The sequence below is a fragment of the Parasteatoda tepidariorum genome, chromosome 4 (genome assembly GCF_982258835.1).
Source record: "Parasteatoda tepidariorum strain Cologne lab strain chromosome 4, Ptep-v5.0, whole genome shotgun sequence".
NCBI classification, from domain to species: domain Eukaryota; kingdom Metazoa; phylum Arthropoda; class Arachnida; order Araneae; family Theridiidae; genus Parasteatoda; species Parasteatoda tepidariorum.
This window is the reverse complement of record NC_141758.1, coordinates 116967780-116987309: the sequence shown is the minus strand read 5'-3', so window position 1 is coordinate 116987309 and position 19530 is coordinate 116967780. Positions and strand designations below refer to the sequence as shown.

Sequence of the window (19530 nt, the reverse complement as noted above, 5' to 3'; positions counted from 1 at the left end):
AGATGTCTTGAGACTGATTGGCAAAAAGCTGCGAGGGCAACTTTAATAATGAATATAAAGAAATACACGAAATTCTGGATTTGAGACTTAAGCTTAAATGATTTAGCACAAATTTTTTTTGAAAGAGCTTATCTGTTTAATGTGGTTCTAAACTGTCTCAAAGTTTAGATTTTTCCCTTAAATGAATTTTTCTGATTCGGTCGAAATTGGTATAACTAAGTTTATTTTTAAAAAAAAGGTAAATTTGTATAATTAAAAGTCAAACAAAGTGTTGGTTCCTCACCTCTGCCCTTTAGCTACATTGTTAGGCGAATTTTTCCACGAGATACGAACTTCTAAACTGTTTCCTTTTATGAGTTTAAAAATTTTCAATTTGTTTGAATAAAAAAAACTTGTCACTTGTACTGTAAGTCGATCATATTTTAAGTACTTAAGTTTACTTTTAGTTTAAACAGAGGAAAATTGACAAATTAAAGTTTTAAATTAATATATCGCTTCATAAATTCTTGTGATTTAAGGTCGTACTTAAGCAAATATTTGGTAAATAATATAATAAAAATCAAGCAAAATTTGTCCGCCTCCTAACCTTAAATAACTGAACTTTTCTCTAAAAGTGAACTTTTAAATAAGACATATTAAGAAATTATAAAGCGAGAATTTTGTAATTCGTTGTTTGAGTAAAATCTCAGTTACTCCGTAATTAAACTTCAATTACCTAGGCTTAGATTCTTTAACTTTTGTAAAAATTAAAATCTGCATCAATTTATTTTTCTAAAATTATTATTTTTTTTGACGTTCAAAATGTTCAAAGATTTTGCAGTTCGCCATGCAAATTTCTGCTGCCCTCTATAATTCAACACTTAGAACAAACTGCTTTGCACCTAACTGCAATAGTGAAAATCTACCGTAGTCGCTACTTTTTGTAGTTTAGTAATCAGTGATGCCTGGAAACTACTTTTTAGGTTAATTTAGAAATTTCTAACGAAATTAATTTTTTGATGGGTACAAATCTCCCCGGATCTGTCCATGAATGCAATGAAAATGACCCTGTGGCTGAGCGTTAACAGAATTTGCCTGTCACTTATAACTAATATTCAAACTAGGTATTACGAAAAATAGATTATCACTTTGTTCACACTTTCAAATGCTAATGTGAAACATTATTATTTCAAAGGAAAGGGACTTATTTTCGATGCACTTTATTACTTTTACGAAATAAAATTGCATAAAACAATAAAAAAAATTGCAAGTATTTCATAATTTCGCAATTTTTAAATTAAACATTCGTTGTCGAGAAAGGTTAAGTGAACAAATTCTAAAGTGTTTCGGAATAACAAACTCGCTTTTGTAAACACGAATAAACATTCCCTTATATTTAATGTAATCCAATATCTTATTCAAAATCATTTTCAACATGTGTGTAAATTAAGTTCTCCCGTTCGTCTTATTAAAGTAAATGTGTAGCCACTACAATTCGAAAGTAGTTTGTAGTCATTGCATTTAAAAAGAGGTCGTAGATAACTATTTGTGTAGAAAAGTAGTTATAATTGTTGTAAACTACAAAAATGTAGTTTTTCAGACCACTGGTTGTGTGTTTATGATTGCGAATAGTTTTTATTGTTCACACTAACGTGGGGTTTCAGTGAACTTGTAACTACCACTACAATTCATAAACGTAAATTCAATAGTATATAAAGCATGCTAACTCTATTCCATCTTGAGGTACCTTTTGATAGATGAGGGTTGGCATTTGTAGACGTCACATGATCATCCGCACTTCGATGGTAAGCTCAAAGTTGACTTCCTATTTGTGGCAGCGCATTCGCTGACTGAAAACGGTTTCTTTTCGCCTGGAGGGCAATGTAACGGTCATCTCTTGGTGTTGTTTTCCTTGGACGGCCATCACCAACCTTCCGATCAGCTGTACCAGTAGTTTTAAAGGCATTCCAAGCACGAGAAATAACACTTTTGTTGATCCCGAACTCTTTGGCGACACTGGTCACACTACGCCCCTCCTCAAGCTTCCTAATCATTCTTCCTCGATTAAAAAGTCGTCTAAATGATTTCTTGAAGACATGTTTCACGAAACAAATCAATTACACTTGCAGCGAATGTCTTTAACTACGGTGCTCTTCATCCTTTTATCGCAGCTTTGACCTGCGCCTGCCGACCCACAAGGTTTACGTACACTTACGTCACCTACGACGTTTTATTTCTAAAATTTGCATACAAATAATATTTATACTGAATTACCTGCATATATTACTGCAATTTCATGGCTAACTTATACTTTGTTGGGCAGATGTGGCCGAAAAACCATTTGTTGCACTTAAACCATTTTGCACACCAGAGTAGATTCGGGGTCTCAATTTAATATTTAAGAAAGAAACATTATCCAGATCTTGCAAATCACAATTGGGTCAGGCGGGTGTACGAGACGCCCAAACCTGCATAATTGTCGAATAAACAGAGAACAGCTAAAAGACAGTTATAAATAATACCTTCAATTATGAAACGTAATTTAAATATTAATTTACAAGCTCTAATGGGAATAGTACTTGATTTTATGCTAAATTTTTATAGGGATTCAAAAACTATATAATTTAGGGGGTTTATCCTTATCACTCTATATATAATAGTTAGCATAGGTGTCGCTAAGATCTATGATGGTGTAAAATACGAAATGAGGCGGGATAAAAATTTCTATATATAGCCTACATTTAATGTATACTATTGTCTACTTCGCTTATAGGTATTCCTCTTCATTCCTTTCGAATTATTATTAACAGCTCGTTTTAAGGGAATTATTTGGTGGACACTTTAATAACTTTTTAATACTTTTGGGTTCAAATGACAACTTTGATATTAATACCAAATCAAAGCATAGGTGTCAAAATTTCTAAAAAATACATAAATATATTAAGAAATATCTATAAAGTATTTAAAAAAAATTTTACTTTATCCTTGTCACTCTATATATAATAATTAGCACAGGTGTCGCTAAAATCGATGATGGTGCAAAATATGAAATGATGTGGGTTAAAAATTTCTATATATAGCCTACATTTAATGTATACTATTGTCTACTTCGCTTATAGGTATTCCTCTTCATTCCTTTCGAATTATTATTAACAGCTCGTTTTAAGGGAATTATTTGGTGGACACTTTAATAACTTTTTAATACTTTTGGGTTCAAATGACAACTTTGATATTAATACCAAATCAAAGCATAGGTGTCAAAATTTCTAAAAAATACATAAATATATTAAGAAATATCTATAAAGTATTTAAAAAAAATTTTACTTTATCCTTGTCACTCTATATATAATAATTAGCACAGGTGTCGCTAAAATCGATGATGGTGCAAAATATGAAATGATGTGGGTTAAAAATTTCTATATATAGCCTACATTTAATGTATACTATTGTCTACTTCGCTTATAGGTATTCCTCTTCATTCCTTTCGAATTATTATTAACAGCTCGTTTTAAGGGAATTATTTGGTGGACACTTTAATAACTTTTTAATACTTTTGGGTTCAAATGACAACTTTGATATTAATACCAAATCAAAGCATAGGTGTCAAAATTTCTAAAAAATACATAAATATATTAAGAAATATCTATAAAGTATTTAAAAAAAATTTTACTTTATCCTTGTCACTCTATATATAATAATTAGCACAGGTGTCGCTAAAATCGATGATGGTGCAAAATATGAAATGATGTGGGTTAAAAATTTCTATATATAGCCTACATTTAATGTATACTATTGTCGACTTCTCTTATAGGCATTCCTCTCCATTGCTTTCGAATTTTTATTAATAGCTCGTTTTAAGGGAATTGTTTGGTGGACACTTTAGTAATTTTTTATAATTTTTGGATACAAATGACAACTCTGATATTAATACCAAATCAAAGGATGGGTGTCAAAATTTCAAAAAAATATATAAATATACTAAGAAATATCTATAAAGTATTTAAAAAAAATATGTTATTTTATCCTTGTCACTCTATATATAGCAGTTAGCACAGGTGTCGCTAAGATCGATGATGGTGCAAAATACGAAATGAGGTGGGTTAAAAATTTCTATATGTAGCCTACATTTAATGTATACTATTGTCGACTTCTCTTATAGGCATTCTTCTCCATTGCTTTCGAATTTTTATTAATTGCTCGTTTTAAGGGAATTATTTGGTGGACACTGTAATAATTTTTTATAATTTTTGGGTTCAAATGACAACTCTGATATTAATACCAAATCAAAGGATAGGTGTCAAAATTTCTAATTGGAATTTCTAATCTAAATTAGAATTCTAATTTAGATTATTAAATTCAATAATATTTAGGTCTTATGAAATATAATAGATTTTATTATTTAATTTCCCTCGATGTACTTCATTCGCATCTTCCTAGAATTTCTTCAAAGTTTGAGGGGAGATTAATCTGTATTTAACGATATCGCTGAATATTTACATGCTTGGTAACAAAATGCTTGTCGCACTCACGTCAGGAAATTTAATTTTCGATTTTCCCAAACAAAATTTTAATTTTGCGCTTTCACATTTAAGATGTGCATTATATTAATAAATTTTAAAAGTCGATAAATAAACATCTAAAGGGGAAAAGATGCTGAATAAGCAAAGCCTTTATTACTAAAAAAAAAGTCGAAAATGAAATTACGGGGAACACTAAAACAATTTGCACTCCTTTCTTTATTTTAAATTAAACATTCAGCTAGATTAGCGGCAGTTTAGATTGAGTTAATAATATTCATAGTTCATAATATGCTTTTATTTCTCCCTTAACTGGAACTTATTATATAGTAATGAGTTTCTCCAGAGCCGGATTTAAGCTTGGTGGGGCCCTAAGCTACTGAAAATGATGGGGCCCTTATAAGTTCAATTCCATTTCTATACACCTAAAATAACTGTCACTATTTTTTATTGTTGAGTATTAACATTATATTATTAAAAAATTTGATATTATTACTTTACTGTTAAATATATTAATTGTGATGAGACTATTATGTAGAAACTTTCTTTTATTGCACATATATCTTTTGAACGAGGGGAAAAAGTTACAAAAGAAACATATTTTAAGCACAGAGTAAAAAGTTGGCGTGCTGGGCCACTATATATTTAACAGAGGTTTTTTTTTAAGATTCATTTTGAATATATTTTATTTGCAATTTTTAATGATTTTTTCACGAATTTTTTTCTCAATTGTTTTTTCTTTACGTTACAAAATCTATAAGACTTAGAAACATGAAATTTTGAATGTGCGTAGAAAATATGTGAAGAGTTAAAAAGAAAACAAGAAAATACAATTTGATTGTTAGTTTTATTTTTTTTGTAACCACCGTTGAACAACCGACTTAATTTTTGATTTACGCCCTATCTACCAGGCTATCCTGGCCAAATTTATTAGTTTATTTTATAACAGTCATTGCACAGCCGACCCAATTTCAAGTTCACGACTAGTAATATTCAACTCTGTAGCCTTGTAATTTTGAACCCAATCCAGAAGACAAGGTAACTGCTAGATTAGAACCCAGTGGTATTTATTTGTTATGAGAATTTGGAGGACTTTGTGACTCCGACAGATTTAACATGCACCAGTCACCATTTTATACATGGGTATTCTTCTGCCGGCTGGATTCAAACTCCCATTCTCACGAACACAAGTCCAACGCCCTATCAACCAGGCTATCCTGGCCAAATTTATTAGTTTATTATATAACAGTCATTGCACAGCGGACCCTATTTCGAGTTTACGACTACTAATGTTCAACTCCGTAGCCTTGTCATTTTGAACCCAATCCAGCAGTCCCTGGAGCAGGTAAGGACCATTATATTAATGCTGTTTGTACGAATAAAAGAAACATTTCGTAAGCTGATATTATTTAATTGATGTTTATATTGAAAATATTTCTTCACTATTTTTTTTAAAATTATTCTAAGTACATTTGTTAAATTTTTGTGCAAGAAAAGAAATAGTCTTTATTTATGTATATTTTTGGCTCATATTTTTAAGGATTTATTAAAGGGTCTATTAAATATCGGAGAGAATAAATGTCATACGGGTTTAAAGTATCAGCTCTGCTCTTGATCGTGTATAGTGGCTAGGATGTGACAGTCCCGGGCATCCAGCCAAAACGAGCATTCAACATATCAATGGAACACACTAAAACTTTATATCAATTAGCAATTAGTTTCAGATAATTACAATTGTGGAATAATTATCTTATTATAGAATGAAATGTTTTAACAGACAAATATCTGTTAATGTTTAACATTTAATTAACGAAAAAACAGAACCAATATTAAAATCTGACGAATTTTTTATTTTTAATTACTGATAAAGTTTGTGACAGAAAAAAAAATAAAAGGTCTGATAGATTTCAGAATTTTAGAAACACCTTCTAGTTATACTATTCAATCAAATAGACTTCGATGTCTTTCATCCCGGTCTCATTAGTGATTCAGCATATTTCGATATCATTTTTGCTTCGTTCTTACTTAATATTAATTCGTTTGCGACAGTTAATTTATATACCTCTTTTACTACATTTTCGAGGAGTTTAAAAATATAATATTGAGGATTTTAACACAAATGAAATTTGCTTTTTTTGTATGCCTCTTTTATTACGTCATCATCACACCCACACGCAACTGTCTACTCTCAATAATGCTATATAGAATAAAATAGCAAAACAAACGTGTGCAGTTATTTAAATTCCTATTCAAAAGTAATAGTTAATTTTTTTAACTGACAATTTCTGTCCTTTTTTAGATATATTAAAGTGCTGTTTAAAACTGCTGCATATCGCATGAAAGCATTAAATATATCATTTGTACAATTTTAAAGTAAAATAAAAGGGAATTCTGATCTTAAGAAACGGATATTAAATAGTCTGATGATCGAATGATGGGGCAAAAAAAAAAACCTTTTTTACCTTTTAAACTAAAAAATTGTTTATTTATTAGTAATTTGTTAATACTCAAATTGCTTGAAAGATGATATGTACCCTACTAGTGACAACGGAGTTTTTTGTTTTATTCAGTCATTTATTTATATTATGTCCGACAATGTAAAAAAGAAAAAAAAATGTATTTTCGGCTTCGGAGGGAACCAGCTCCAAATAAAACTTTAAAAAAAGAGGGGGGAAAGTAGGATCTTGGGGCCCTTAACATCTCGGGGCCCCAGGCTACAGCTTATTTAGCCTATACGTAAATCCGGCCTTGGTGGAGAGTCGCGCCATCCTATATTGCATTATAAAGCGTGGCCTATATATATAAGCGTTCATTATAGAATGAAGCCATTCAATTTACATAACCTGAATGTTTAATACTATTAATTATTAAGAGACCCTAGGAAAGAGTAATATATGCTAATTCTAAATCATGACCAAAAGGACGTGTTGTGATGTAGAAAACCGATAATTCTACCCCTGCTGACAGACTGTGGGTTCACCCAAATGGGAGCAACAAAAAAAAAAACAGGAATGTAAGCAAAATTTAGGAATTTGTCTGATAACGTTCTTGATTGGTGTTGTTGGTCGATGGAACATTACAAAGTCTTTCGTCAAGGTTCTAATGAACATTCCAGAAAATGTCTACTGCAACGACTTTAATGTCTTGAAATCTTACATCAAGCCCTGTATTTATCTAGGAGAAACATATTTTAGGTCCATTGCTTGTTTTTATTTTAAATTTTTATTTTTCTGTTTGGCTAGATTCATTTACATTTATTCACCTAAATTCATTTACATCATATACCTTTGTCAATTCAGTAAAAATAAGAATATTCTGTGTATTTAATAAATGTTCCTGCTACTGCTGCTAAATTTGCTTTTATAAGAAATTTTCCAATTTAGAGAAAATTACACTTTACGAGTGAATTTGCCCTGCAGAGTTTGCTGTATTTATTTATTATTCTAAAATCATGCTTTACAATATTTTGTTTTCTTATTTTGATGTATTTATTGCAGTTGTGATCTTAGTATTTGATTTCTGTGTCCTCTCATCGTTATATACAGGGATGAGATTCTTCCGCGGATTCGCGGATTTCCGCTTTTTTTCAGATTTTTCCATTTTTCCCGCTGATTTCCGCTGAATTTTTTTTTTTTTTTTGCACAAGTTAAAATATTTTATGAGGAATTTAATTTTCCACGGAGCGAAATTACTGAAGTCTTTATTCCACCCTCTGAAGTTTCTCTAAAAATCATTTCCTTGGGATATGGTTGATCTTTATACAGGGATGAGATTCTTTTTGTCTCTCGAATTTCAACCTTTTTATCAAAAACTCCGATTCTCTAAAAGTTTCGTTTTTTTAATAAATATCCCGCTTTTTTTTTAAAATTCAGTCATTGAAGTAAAATAATTATATTTATTTACGATTTTCAAAGATAAACTGAAAATTCAAACTACGTCCTAGCTGCTAACCCTTCCGCATTTTTACTTATATTAGCTGTTTTCTCCAATTTCACGCACAGAAAATAAGATTTTCCGTATTTTTTATCCGTCGGCGGGATAGCTCGTATTTTCGTAATTCAGACGTCGCTGCTTCTTGTATTCTGGCGTGAAAACAAACAAAAAAATAGAAAAAAAATATAGGTGGATTTGCAGTGAAAATATTTATTTGCTCATTCAATTTTTATTTATTATGTCTAAACAAAAGCAATACAAACAAGCTTTTTAGAAATTTCAAGTCCAGTCTCTGCAAATAACTCGATTTTTATTCACGCGATTTTAATATCAATCATCGATTTTCGTACTTACCTGATTTAAAAATTGCGCATTGCGATTCTTATTTGCGCTATTTAAATATCGTACATTATGATTCTTATTTACGAGATTTAAAAATCCAATATAATGTTTTGTATTTATGTATTTTTAAAATTGCGATTTTATTATCAAACATCGATTTTCGTATTTACCTGATTTAAAATTTGAACGTTGCGATTCTTATTCAGGCGATTTAAATATTGTACATTGCGATTGTTATTTACGAGATTAAAAAAACCAATATCGCGATTTGTATTTACGAGCTTTTAAAACCCTATGTAGCTACGCGAGCTTAAAATCCAATGTCGTGATTCGTTTTTGCGGTTGTAATATCGCGCGATTTAAAAATTATGCATCGTGATCTAAAAAATACGCATCATGATTTGTATTTTGCGCATTTTTTAAATTCGATGTAGAGTTTCAAATTCACGTGATTTGAAAGCCTCATATCGGGATTTATTATCACATGGTTTACAAGTTTAAAAATCGCACTTTTTTTGTCAAATTTTTGTTTATATATATATATATATATATATATATATATATATATATATATATATATATATATATATATATATATATATATATATATATATATATATATATATATATATATATATATAAAAAAATATATATATAAAAAATATATATATAAAAATATATATAAAAAATATAATATATATATATATATAAAATATATATAAAAAATATATATATATATATATATTTTTTTTTTTCTTCTTTTTTTTTCTTTCTTGGATTTCCTCTTTTTTACTTACTGACTACTCTCATCCCTGTATATAACATACCCAAGTGGCTTGATGAAACTTTAAAATGCACTAGCAAACCATTGCTGTTTTTAGTTGGTACCAAGAAAGATGCAGTTGTAAGTCTTATTCTATTCTTATCATGGTGTTTCTCAGTTTAATTAATATTTTATCAATTTTTCTATTGAATTTTTAAATTGTAATTATACTATTTATTAAACAGGAACAAGAAGTTTCTGAGTGCTTGGTAATTTAAATTAACTTTTGTGGTTAGAGAAATTAAGGAATAAAGAGTTAAAAATAGATTTTGATGTTCAATTAAGTCGTGGCATGACTTAATGAATTATGCATTTGTCTTGAATTTTAAAAAACATTAACCGTTGTATTGATTGTTAGGAAAAGAATAAAATATTTATATTCGCTTTTTATAAAATGTAATAAAAACTAATAATTAGTTTAATTTAATGAAAATTGGATTAAGAATGATTTAAAAAAAATTAATTTAAGAAATTAAAGAAATCTTTAAATGCTAGAAAATATGTGATGCCTATATAGGCATCACAACTCCTGAAACATTATTTTTCAGTTCTATAATCGTGGAAGGATTTTATATTATTAACTGAAGTAATATTAATAACATTTAAAAAAATTTTAATTTTAGTAAATTAATCTCAAAATTTTAGTAATAAGTAGTATTTATTATAGGATTTCTGTATTACGATATGAAAATATTGTTTTCTTTATTATATTGATTTAGTTCTTTTAGATAATTTATTTAAATTGCTTTTGAATAATTTGAATAGATGCATAGCAGCATTTTCAAACATTAAGAAACATTTACAGAATTTAATTATGTATTTATTTTTTCGTAGTTACTCTGCCACTTGGTTTAAGGTTATGTATGTGCATGCTTAACTTTCGAAATCACATTATTTAAGAGGTTTTTTTCGGAGCTCTTTCGTCAAAGAAAATAAATAAAACCACAGTTTAAGTGCCTTTGCACATCCTAATAAACAGAAAAACTGCAAGCAAGGCCGGCACCAATAGGGCGTCAGTCAATTGCCTCCTGTCGGACATCGCTTGCCTCCCTATCAGGACAAATGTAAAAATTATAGGGAAAATGCTACTGTTTTGAAAAAAAATATAATTACATTCTTAAAAAAAATAAAAGCTATTTATTTATTTATATTTTTTGTGAATAAGAATAATTTAAAAACATTAACATGCGTTATCTTTTTACTGACACTTTATTACCACTTACTGCTCACTTTTCATCAGAAAATTCTGATAGACAAGTCTTTTATTTGTCTCCATATGGAAAGTTGTTTAACACCCCTGAGAGATAGGGCGAGACAAGAAGACTGTCCTACTCCATTGTCCTCTTATCACAATTTTTGAGAATGCACACTTTCTCCGCATTCAGTAACAAAAAGTATTTTGTTAGACGTCACACCATTTAACTCAAAGAATTCTGTCTTTAAATTATTTAGAAGCAGTGAAGGAGTAAGTTTGTTCTGTCAATCTTTTTATTTTTTTGATTTGCTCTTAAATAGTGTATGTATATTAATAAATTCAATTGTAATTGCTCATATATGAATAAAAATATTAAAATAGAGTTGTAAATGAATCTGCACATTGTGGTATCAAAATTAGTGATTTTAGTTTCTTAGAAACACATTTGAAAAAAAGTATGTGAAAAAAAATCTAAAGTATAAAATGTATTTTAATTCAAATATTTTGAATTAATTTATTTGAGCTCCCCTATCGGGGTGGCTTGATCCCCTGTCTGGCAAAGTCTGGTGCCATGCTTGACTGCAGCTTACATATCTCATTTTAAATTGATTAAACTTCAGTATTTTTTATCTGAATGTGTCACAATGTCTGACAATTTTAAAAGAAATGTCTTAAATTTTAACAAATGCAACAAAAATTTATTATTCATCTGTTTTAACACTTTCTGTCTTTTTATATTTTGTGTAACGTCTTACTATTTACAGAGATCAGCAAAGCAAGTCCGAAGAAAAAGAAAGGAAGATGTGTGTCAGGTTGCGGCTCTTGACTTGCAGAGGGAGAACAGTTACCTCTTGAATTGCTTTTATTTTGTTGCGAGAGTTACGGGTTTCATTTTAAAAAAATTCATTTATCCTACTTAATAAATACATTTCTTTCTATGCATTATTTATGTATTTTTTTTATTAGTAGTAAGGTGAACTTAGTTATTAATTTCGCACAATATTTTTAGTTTTGTTCTTGTACAGTATTTTTTTTACAATATTTTAAACCAATAAAAACTACTTATTTATGGATATTAATGTAATTATATTTAACAATATTTGCTTTTGATATGTATTTTTAATACTAGTAAAAATATGAAATCATAAAACTTCACTTATTTTTCATTAGGAATCATCATAACCATTAAGAATTAAATCAGCCTTAAAGCTTCATCTTTAAATAAACTAGTGTTAAATTATTTTAATCCGTCCTTTACTATATTGTGATTAATTACAGCTTTAGTAATTTCTTGTTTTTCCTCAATTAAATATAGATTTTCACCCCCTGATTTTAATATATATTTTTTTTAATTTTAATCATATGAGCATTTTTAGAAATAGTGTCAATTAATTGTCTTCAAGTTTTTATGTTATCTACAAGCAAAATGATATATGCATAGCTGCCAACTCTACTGGATTTCCCAGTAGACTACTGTATTTTTCCAGTTTCTCCTGATCTACTGGTTTAATCGAATTTCTTCTGATTTTTGTGCATTTTAGAAAATTCCCTTAAATTGAGTAAGTTATCTAAAAAATCCCTATTGAAATAGAATTTTTAAACAGATTATTGCTTAAATATTTAAATAAGTATTACTAATATGTAATGAAGTAAACCTCATTTATAGAAATCAGTTCAAAACTTTTGTTGTTTTTAAATATACAGTTTATTTTAATAGTAAAATCTCTTTCTTTTAAATAATTTTAAAAAAATCTTTTAACTATCTTTGATGAATTAAATGCCTAATAATATTCAAAATTATGAGTAAACATAATGCATAACATTTCAAGTATGTTTAATGTCAATTATAGTTGGAAAATATTGCAGTATTTCTATTTTGATGATTTTAAAAATCCCTAAAATTCCCTACGTGTAAAATATTTAGTAAATTATGCAACGATTATCATGAAGTTTATATTATTTTATAAAATCTGCTGGATTTTTTCCTATTCATGTTGGCAGCTATGTATATGTTGTTGAAGTTGACCTCCTAATTATAGTTTACAGGAAAACAAGGCTTGTAGTTTCTTATCCAACTCACCTTAGTTTTATAAAAATGCAAGAGAAAAAATTTTCTTTCAATCAGACAAAAAGTATAAATAAAATTATGCAACATTTTTGAAAGGATTGAGGTGCATAATGGGGATGCACAGTCCTCATAAAATTACCTCTAAATTGTAGGCATAATTACTTTTTAAAAAAGTAAAGCACTTGGACATAATGCTCCACTTGCACATCAAAAGTTCGGACCAGACATTTAAAATCCTAAACTAGTGAGAGAAGTTTGAATTTTTTTCAGTTTTAAAAACCATTTTCACAATGTGATATTTAAACAGAATTTATAGCCTTTACTTCGTTTTATATGTACACAGTTTTTTTTTTCTTTTTTCAAAAGAAAATAGCCATGTCCCACAAAAAGGTAAGGGCTCAAAAGGGAGAATTTAGTGTTAGTGACCCAAGAAAATTATATTTTCATGTAATTTTACTTGATTTTTGAAGTAAAATTATGCAATTAAAACATGTAATTTTTATTTCAATTTACTTATTCTATAAATTTTAATGAATAATTTTATAATTTACAAATTGTCTTTTTTTTTTTAAAGAAAAAAAATTATTTTTTGTTGTCACTGATACAATAACGACACTATATTTGAAAATGCCCATATATATTAAGTGCTTTCATTACTTGATTGGTCTCTACACTTTTTTTTTTAAATGTTTACCAGTTGCTTTTATTATATATGTATTTGTTGACAGTATTTTTTAATATCATTTTTCCCAGAAGTTTCAACCTCTAAAAAAAAACCTTCTTAACCCATACATTATTTCACTACTTTTGTTGCATCTACATTGAAACCTACTTAGAGCTAAAAAAAAATTGCCTTATTTTTTTATACTTTGTATAAAAGTGTATTGTGCTATATACCATCTTTTATCTATACCATCTTTTATTTATATGATATATATACCATCTTTTATATATACTATGTGCTGTATATCTTTTATTCATAATAAGTAGTAAGCAATTAATTCCATGTGTGCATATAAACTTCCAGTATTTCTTTATTATATAATTACTTAAATATTCCATCATTTTATGTATTATCTGAATTTTAAGTTTAAAAAGTGTTTTGCTAAGACCAAATATACAATTGTTATAAATACAATACAATTGTTAAAATAAAATGACCAAATTTTAAAATTCATTTATGAAATCTCATTGTATTTTTATTTCTTATATTATTTGAATATTAACTTACATGCCAATTTTTTATTATTGCATTATTGAAATTACTTTAGACAATGGCATTATAAATTTTTTTTCAATGGCTATTGTGTCCTAAAATATTTATGCATTTATTTGAATATAACATTTGTTGTCAGGTTGTATCACATTAATTAATGTTCAGTTATATTAAAAATGTTATTTGATTTCCACTCTTTTCTGTTATGGTACAAGTTTAAATAATTTTATTGTAATAAGCATTTTTTACTATGGTCAATCAACAGTGGTTTTTGTATGTAAAAAGATGTTTGCTGTAAATTAAATGTACAATTGTAGCTTCCAAAATTTTGGAGTAAGCTAAACAACTTGTGCCTGGTAGCAGAAACCCTACTGCACTGCAGAGGGCATTGCAAAATATTACAACATCTGCAGATTAAATTTCCCTTTGAAGTAAAAAGATTTTTTCCCCACAATATTATCATCTACAAGTTCGTACTTTTTATAAATATTTTTTTCTTCTGATTTCTTTATTGTACTTAATGTATGCACCTGTTTGTTCTCATATTGAGCAGAGCTATTTATTTTTAATTACTACCCTTCCTTTTAGAGCATTTCTAAACTTTCTTCTCATCAAATTTATAAAGCTGAATTGACATAAGACTTGACGCATAGGGGGGGGGACTTATTTTTTTAGCAGGATTAAAGACTTTCCCCATATAGCATAGGTATTTATTCCTTTTTTTGAATTATCAATTACAACAACATAATGTTTTTGTTAATTATTTTTAAGTGCCTCGTGTTTCCAAATTTTGCTGTATTGTACACATTAAGCTAAATTTTAACAATAATCTGTCTTTGACGTTGCAGATAAATTTGAATTTATCAAGATAGTGCTGTAGTTTGAGGCCCTAAATTCTGTTGCCAGGAACTTATGTAACTTGGAATCTATGTATGAGATTTTATCCACTGATATATTTTCATACGCTCCTAAGTTTTATTTAATTCAAACTTTTTTAACTGAATAAATAGTTTTAATGAGATAAATGTGTATATTTTAAAACTTAAATAGGCACATAGAATTAAGTGCTTGAAATTTTTTGATATAAATAAAGGTTGGAGGCTTATAATATGGGTATCAAACTTAAACTACATCATTTTTTTAATTGTTAAATGTCAGTAATATAAGGTAATTGTCAGTTCAAAATTCCTATATACTATTTAGTAAATGTTTAGTGGGAATCAATCATACAATTCTATAAATGATATATTGTGTGCCTGTATGTATATATATATACCACTTATTTTCATTTTACTGCGATTGTCGCCACTATTATGTATGTCTTTCTTCTGATCACAATTATATTGATAATTTGTAATTATTTAACTATCTCTCTTATTTTATGCATAATTTATTATGTAATGGAACTACATACAATAACTTAGATGCTTTAAAATTTGATATTCTTCAAAGTCATCAACCCCCATTTAAAAATATACAAGAATTCGCCTTTTTTTCTGTTGATTTGTGTTGTTCTTTTCCTTCAGGAATGAAATTAATTTTCTGCTTCACAATCTTTCTTACCTTAATCAACATCACCCTTTACTTATCAGCACAATTTAGAACTTAGTAAATCTCCCATGGCATTAATTTTTTAATAATTTGTCTGAAGAATTAAAACGATTACATTTTTCACATTTTTTATCCACTGTAACTTAAGCATACAAAAAAGTCTGGCTCAATAGTCATAATTCAATTATATTATTATGCATTATTTCACATGGTTAAACATAACTTTAAAAAAAATTATAAGAAATCGTTATTTCATTTATCATTTCAATTTTATAAAAAAAATATGTTTACAAAAAGAGATTGATTTGAATGTTAGAATCTGTTCGTATAATAATAAAAAGGAATTCTGAAACTCTGTAGTATTTTAAAAAATTAAGAGCTTTCATTTTATATCATTATTTTAATAGTAGTTTAAAAGTTTGTATTGATAAGTGATTGTGTAAAAAATAAGACTTATAAATTATTCTAACTTTATGTAGAAGACCGATTTTCAATTTAAGCTTCTGGGCTGATCATATACTTATAAATTGAAATGTAAATCAGTATTATTTTCGTTTCATATTTGTATTTTCGAATCTACTTAATTTATTTTATTATCTCTTATTTTATGTCATACAATTTTTAGGCATTTAAATGCATTTCTCAGTGATTACATTCTTGAAAGAAAATATTTTTCTAGTCAATGCATTTCATATATATTTTAGAAAATATTTTTCATATTTGTTTTATAAAGATTTATTGAATCAAAATTCAAATGTAATATTTATCATGCTTTGTATGAATATACTAGTCTCTTTCGTAGTTTGAACTATTTTTGAATAATTATTGCAATGTCACTTTCCCACTATATATTCATATTTCTACTGTTGCAATATTTTTTATACAGTTACACTTATTCTGTGTACTATAGTTATAATATTACTTTTTTTAATCTTTTTTACATGTCTATTCCCTTATTGTTATCACATGAATGATATTTATGAAAGTAGTGTTGTGATTTTGAAAACAAAATAAAATTTTTATAGATATTTATACAAATTATTTCTCACTTTTTACAAAACTTTTTATGTCAGGTAACATAAGGTTATTGCGTTCACCTATCTAAACTCATTCTTTCGTGATTTATTGTAGCCATTTTGTTGTTGTTGACCATTAAAGCAGAGGGGTCGCGAGTTCTTGTTTTCCAGTTGCGCCATCTATGTCCAAGAATTTGACTTCTGCCACACCCATACATCACACCTGTTTATAGTGTGGACCCATTCATACATCTATTCCTTCATCACAAATTGTAATTTTGACATGAACCAGAGAATGATCAATCTCCAATGAAGTTATGAGAACATGGAGGACTTTGTGATCCGACAGATTTAACGTGCACCCGTCACCATTTACTACACAAGGAGTCGTCCAGCAGCCTGAAAACCAGGCTATCCTGGCTTTTATAGCCATTTTGGGCATTTAACGATAAAAAATATGAAAATTTCTTGATCTATTTTCAGAAATATGAAGCCAATATTTTAATATGAAACAAGTTTCAAACAAATAACCCTTGGCTAAAAGATATTAAAAAAATCACAATATGATTATTGTTTCATTTGTGCTACATATGCTCATGCTTTTTAGGCTTAATAATATTTAAAAACTCATATAAAAAAAAAATCCAAATTTGGATATTTTCAAAAATATGACTCCCATATTGACAAGTAAGTAACAAATAAGTCCCATGTTGCAAAAATTATCAACATAATGTCTAACTTTACGTTATTACTACCTAAGTCAGCAAAAATTTAAACAAATCTCAAAATGCCCAACCTTACATGGCATGATATATGCTTTTGACTTTGCATATTTTAGAAAAAATAAGAATTTTAAAAAAAAAATTTATAAATATATCTAGACATAAATGGATATTTTTGAAAATATGACACCCATATAATGAAATTTAAATTAATTCCATACAGCAAAGAACTATAAAAATATTCCAAAATGTTCATCCTTACATTAGCAGGGTATATGCTTTTGGCTTCGTGTACTCTGGACAAAATAAGAAAATTTTAAAGAATTCCATTCTTGTTTCTAGTCATAAATGGATATTTAAAGAAAATTACAGCCACCTAATATGAAACTAGCTGTAAATGAGTCTCACAGAGTAAAGAATTATGAGGAAAAAAAATCAAAAAATGCCCATCCTTACATTAACAAGATAGATGCTAATGTAAGGTTGAAAATTTTTGAAATTATCTGTTAATATTTCTAGACATAAATGGGTATTTTATGAAACTTGTTTTAAATAAATAATACACGGCAAAAAATTATTTTTAAAAAAAGTCCAAAATGGCTAATTTTACGTTTACAAGATATGGGCGTTTGACTTAGAGTACTTTGGACAAAAAAAGAATTTTTAAACATTTATAGAGGCATGATAGGATGTTTTAAGAAAATATGTCACTTATACACTGCTCAAAAAAATTAGGGGAGCACATGGTTTTAGTGAAATTACGCAAATATTTACACCGATAAGTAACAAAAAAGTAATCATTTATAATGTAAGATCGAGCAGGAAAAAGAAGAAGAAAACTTCATATGCAAATAAAAGTTCATGACGTCACAAACCAGAAAAGAAGATAAGAGCAGAAATTGGGATGTAGCAGAGACGTCTGTTTCACTGCCGTAATTCAGAAAGTTAATTTCTCAGTTATTGTTTTTGAGAAAGGGTGACTTGAAAATGTCTCAACAACGTGATTTACCTGAATCCATTGCATGGCGCATCATCAGCAGACTGGAATCCGGGCAAACACAACGCAGCTTGGCGGACGCTGTTGGAATCAGCAGAAGTGTCATTGCAAGGCTATGGAATCGATTCCAGGAGACTGGAAATGTGAGTTGTCGGCCAGGGCAAGGTCGGCCACGTGCAACAACTGCAGCTGATGACCGGTATATACAGTTAACAGCTCGTCGTAACAGAACAAACAATGCTACTCAGCTGCAAAGACAGTTTCTCGTGGCAACAGGACGAAGAGTTTCCACTTAAACAATACGGAATAGGCTCCATCAGGGAGGTCTCTATGCTCGTAAGCCCATGGTCTGCATTCCATTGACCTCGAGCCACCGTGCGGCTAGCAGAAGATGGGCTGCTGAACATCAAGATTAGGAGCAACGTGATTGGAGCCATGTATTGTTTACAGACGAGTCTCAATTCAGTCTGGAGAGTGACACCCGACGTGTTTTGGTGTGGAGGGAAAGGGGAACTCGAAATAACCCCACTTTCATTCGTGAAAGGTCACACTACAGACGAGCTGGTTGGATGGTGTGGGGTGGAATAAGCATAGGTGGACGTACGGACCAGCATATCATTCGGAACGGTACTTTGACGGCCCGCAGATATGCAGACGAGATATTGAGACCTCATGCCATACCCTACGCAGCAGCCATTGGTGATTCCTTTGTTTTACAAGATGATAATGCGAGACCACATACAGCTCGTCTTGTGAAGAGCATGCTGGAAGCTGAAACAATATAACGTATGGAATACCCTACACCCTCTCCTGATCTGAATCCAATCGAGCATGTTTGGGACGTGCTCGGGCGACGCATTGCTGCGAGACCAAGCCCTCCATTAACTCTCCGTGACTTGGAGATTGCCCTTCTTTAGGAGTGGAACTGTATTCCCCGATCTCTCATCGATACCATCATCGCATCCATGGGAAACAGGTGTGCAACAGTCTTAGCTGTTCGAGGAGACCACATGCCTTATTAACAGTACTGCATCACTTCCAAACATTACTTTTTTATCGTTTACATGCAAACCAATTGTTGCCTTAAATCAGCTTTTTTTTTTTTTCCCCATAGTTTCCATGAATTAAAGATTAATTCCATATGTTTTTACGTCTTTTTTTCTGTATCGTG

The 19530-nt window shown here is 29.1% G+C and overlaps 1 protein-coding gene and 1 long non-coding RNA gene across 2 annotated transcripts in view; both read left to right on the top strand.

The window, feature by feature from the left end:
* Window positions 1–16656, top strand: part of LOC147812626 (uncharacterized) — a 34490-nt gene extending 17834 nt beyond the window's left edge. Inside the window, exon 4 of the long non-coding RNA XR_015433327.1 lies at window positions 11554–16656. This is a non-coding gene — a long non-coding RNA (uncharacterized LOC147812626). The remainder of the gene's footprint in view (window positions 1–11553) is intronic.
* A 1693-nt stretch (window positions 16657–18349) lies between these two features.
* LOC147812625 (uncharacterized) lies at window positions 18350–19144 on the top strand. Its single transcript, XM_087162367.1, has 2 exons — window positions 18350–18581; window positions 18810–19144. Exons 1-2 carry the CDS (start codon window positions 18350–18352, stop codon window positions 19142–19144), a joined length of 567 nt encoding a protein of 188 aa, XP_087018493.1.
* The last annotated feature ends 386 nt before the right edge of the window (window positions 19145–19530 follow it).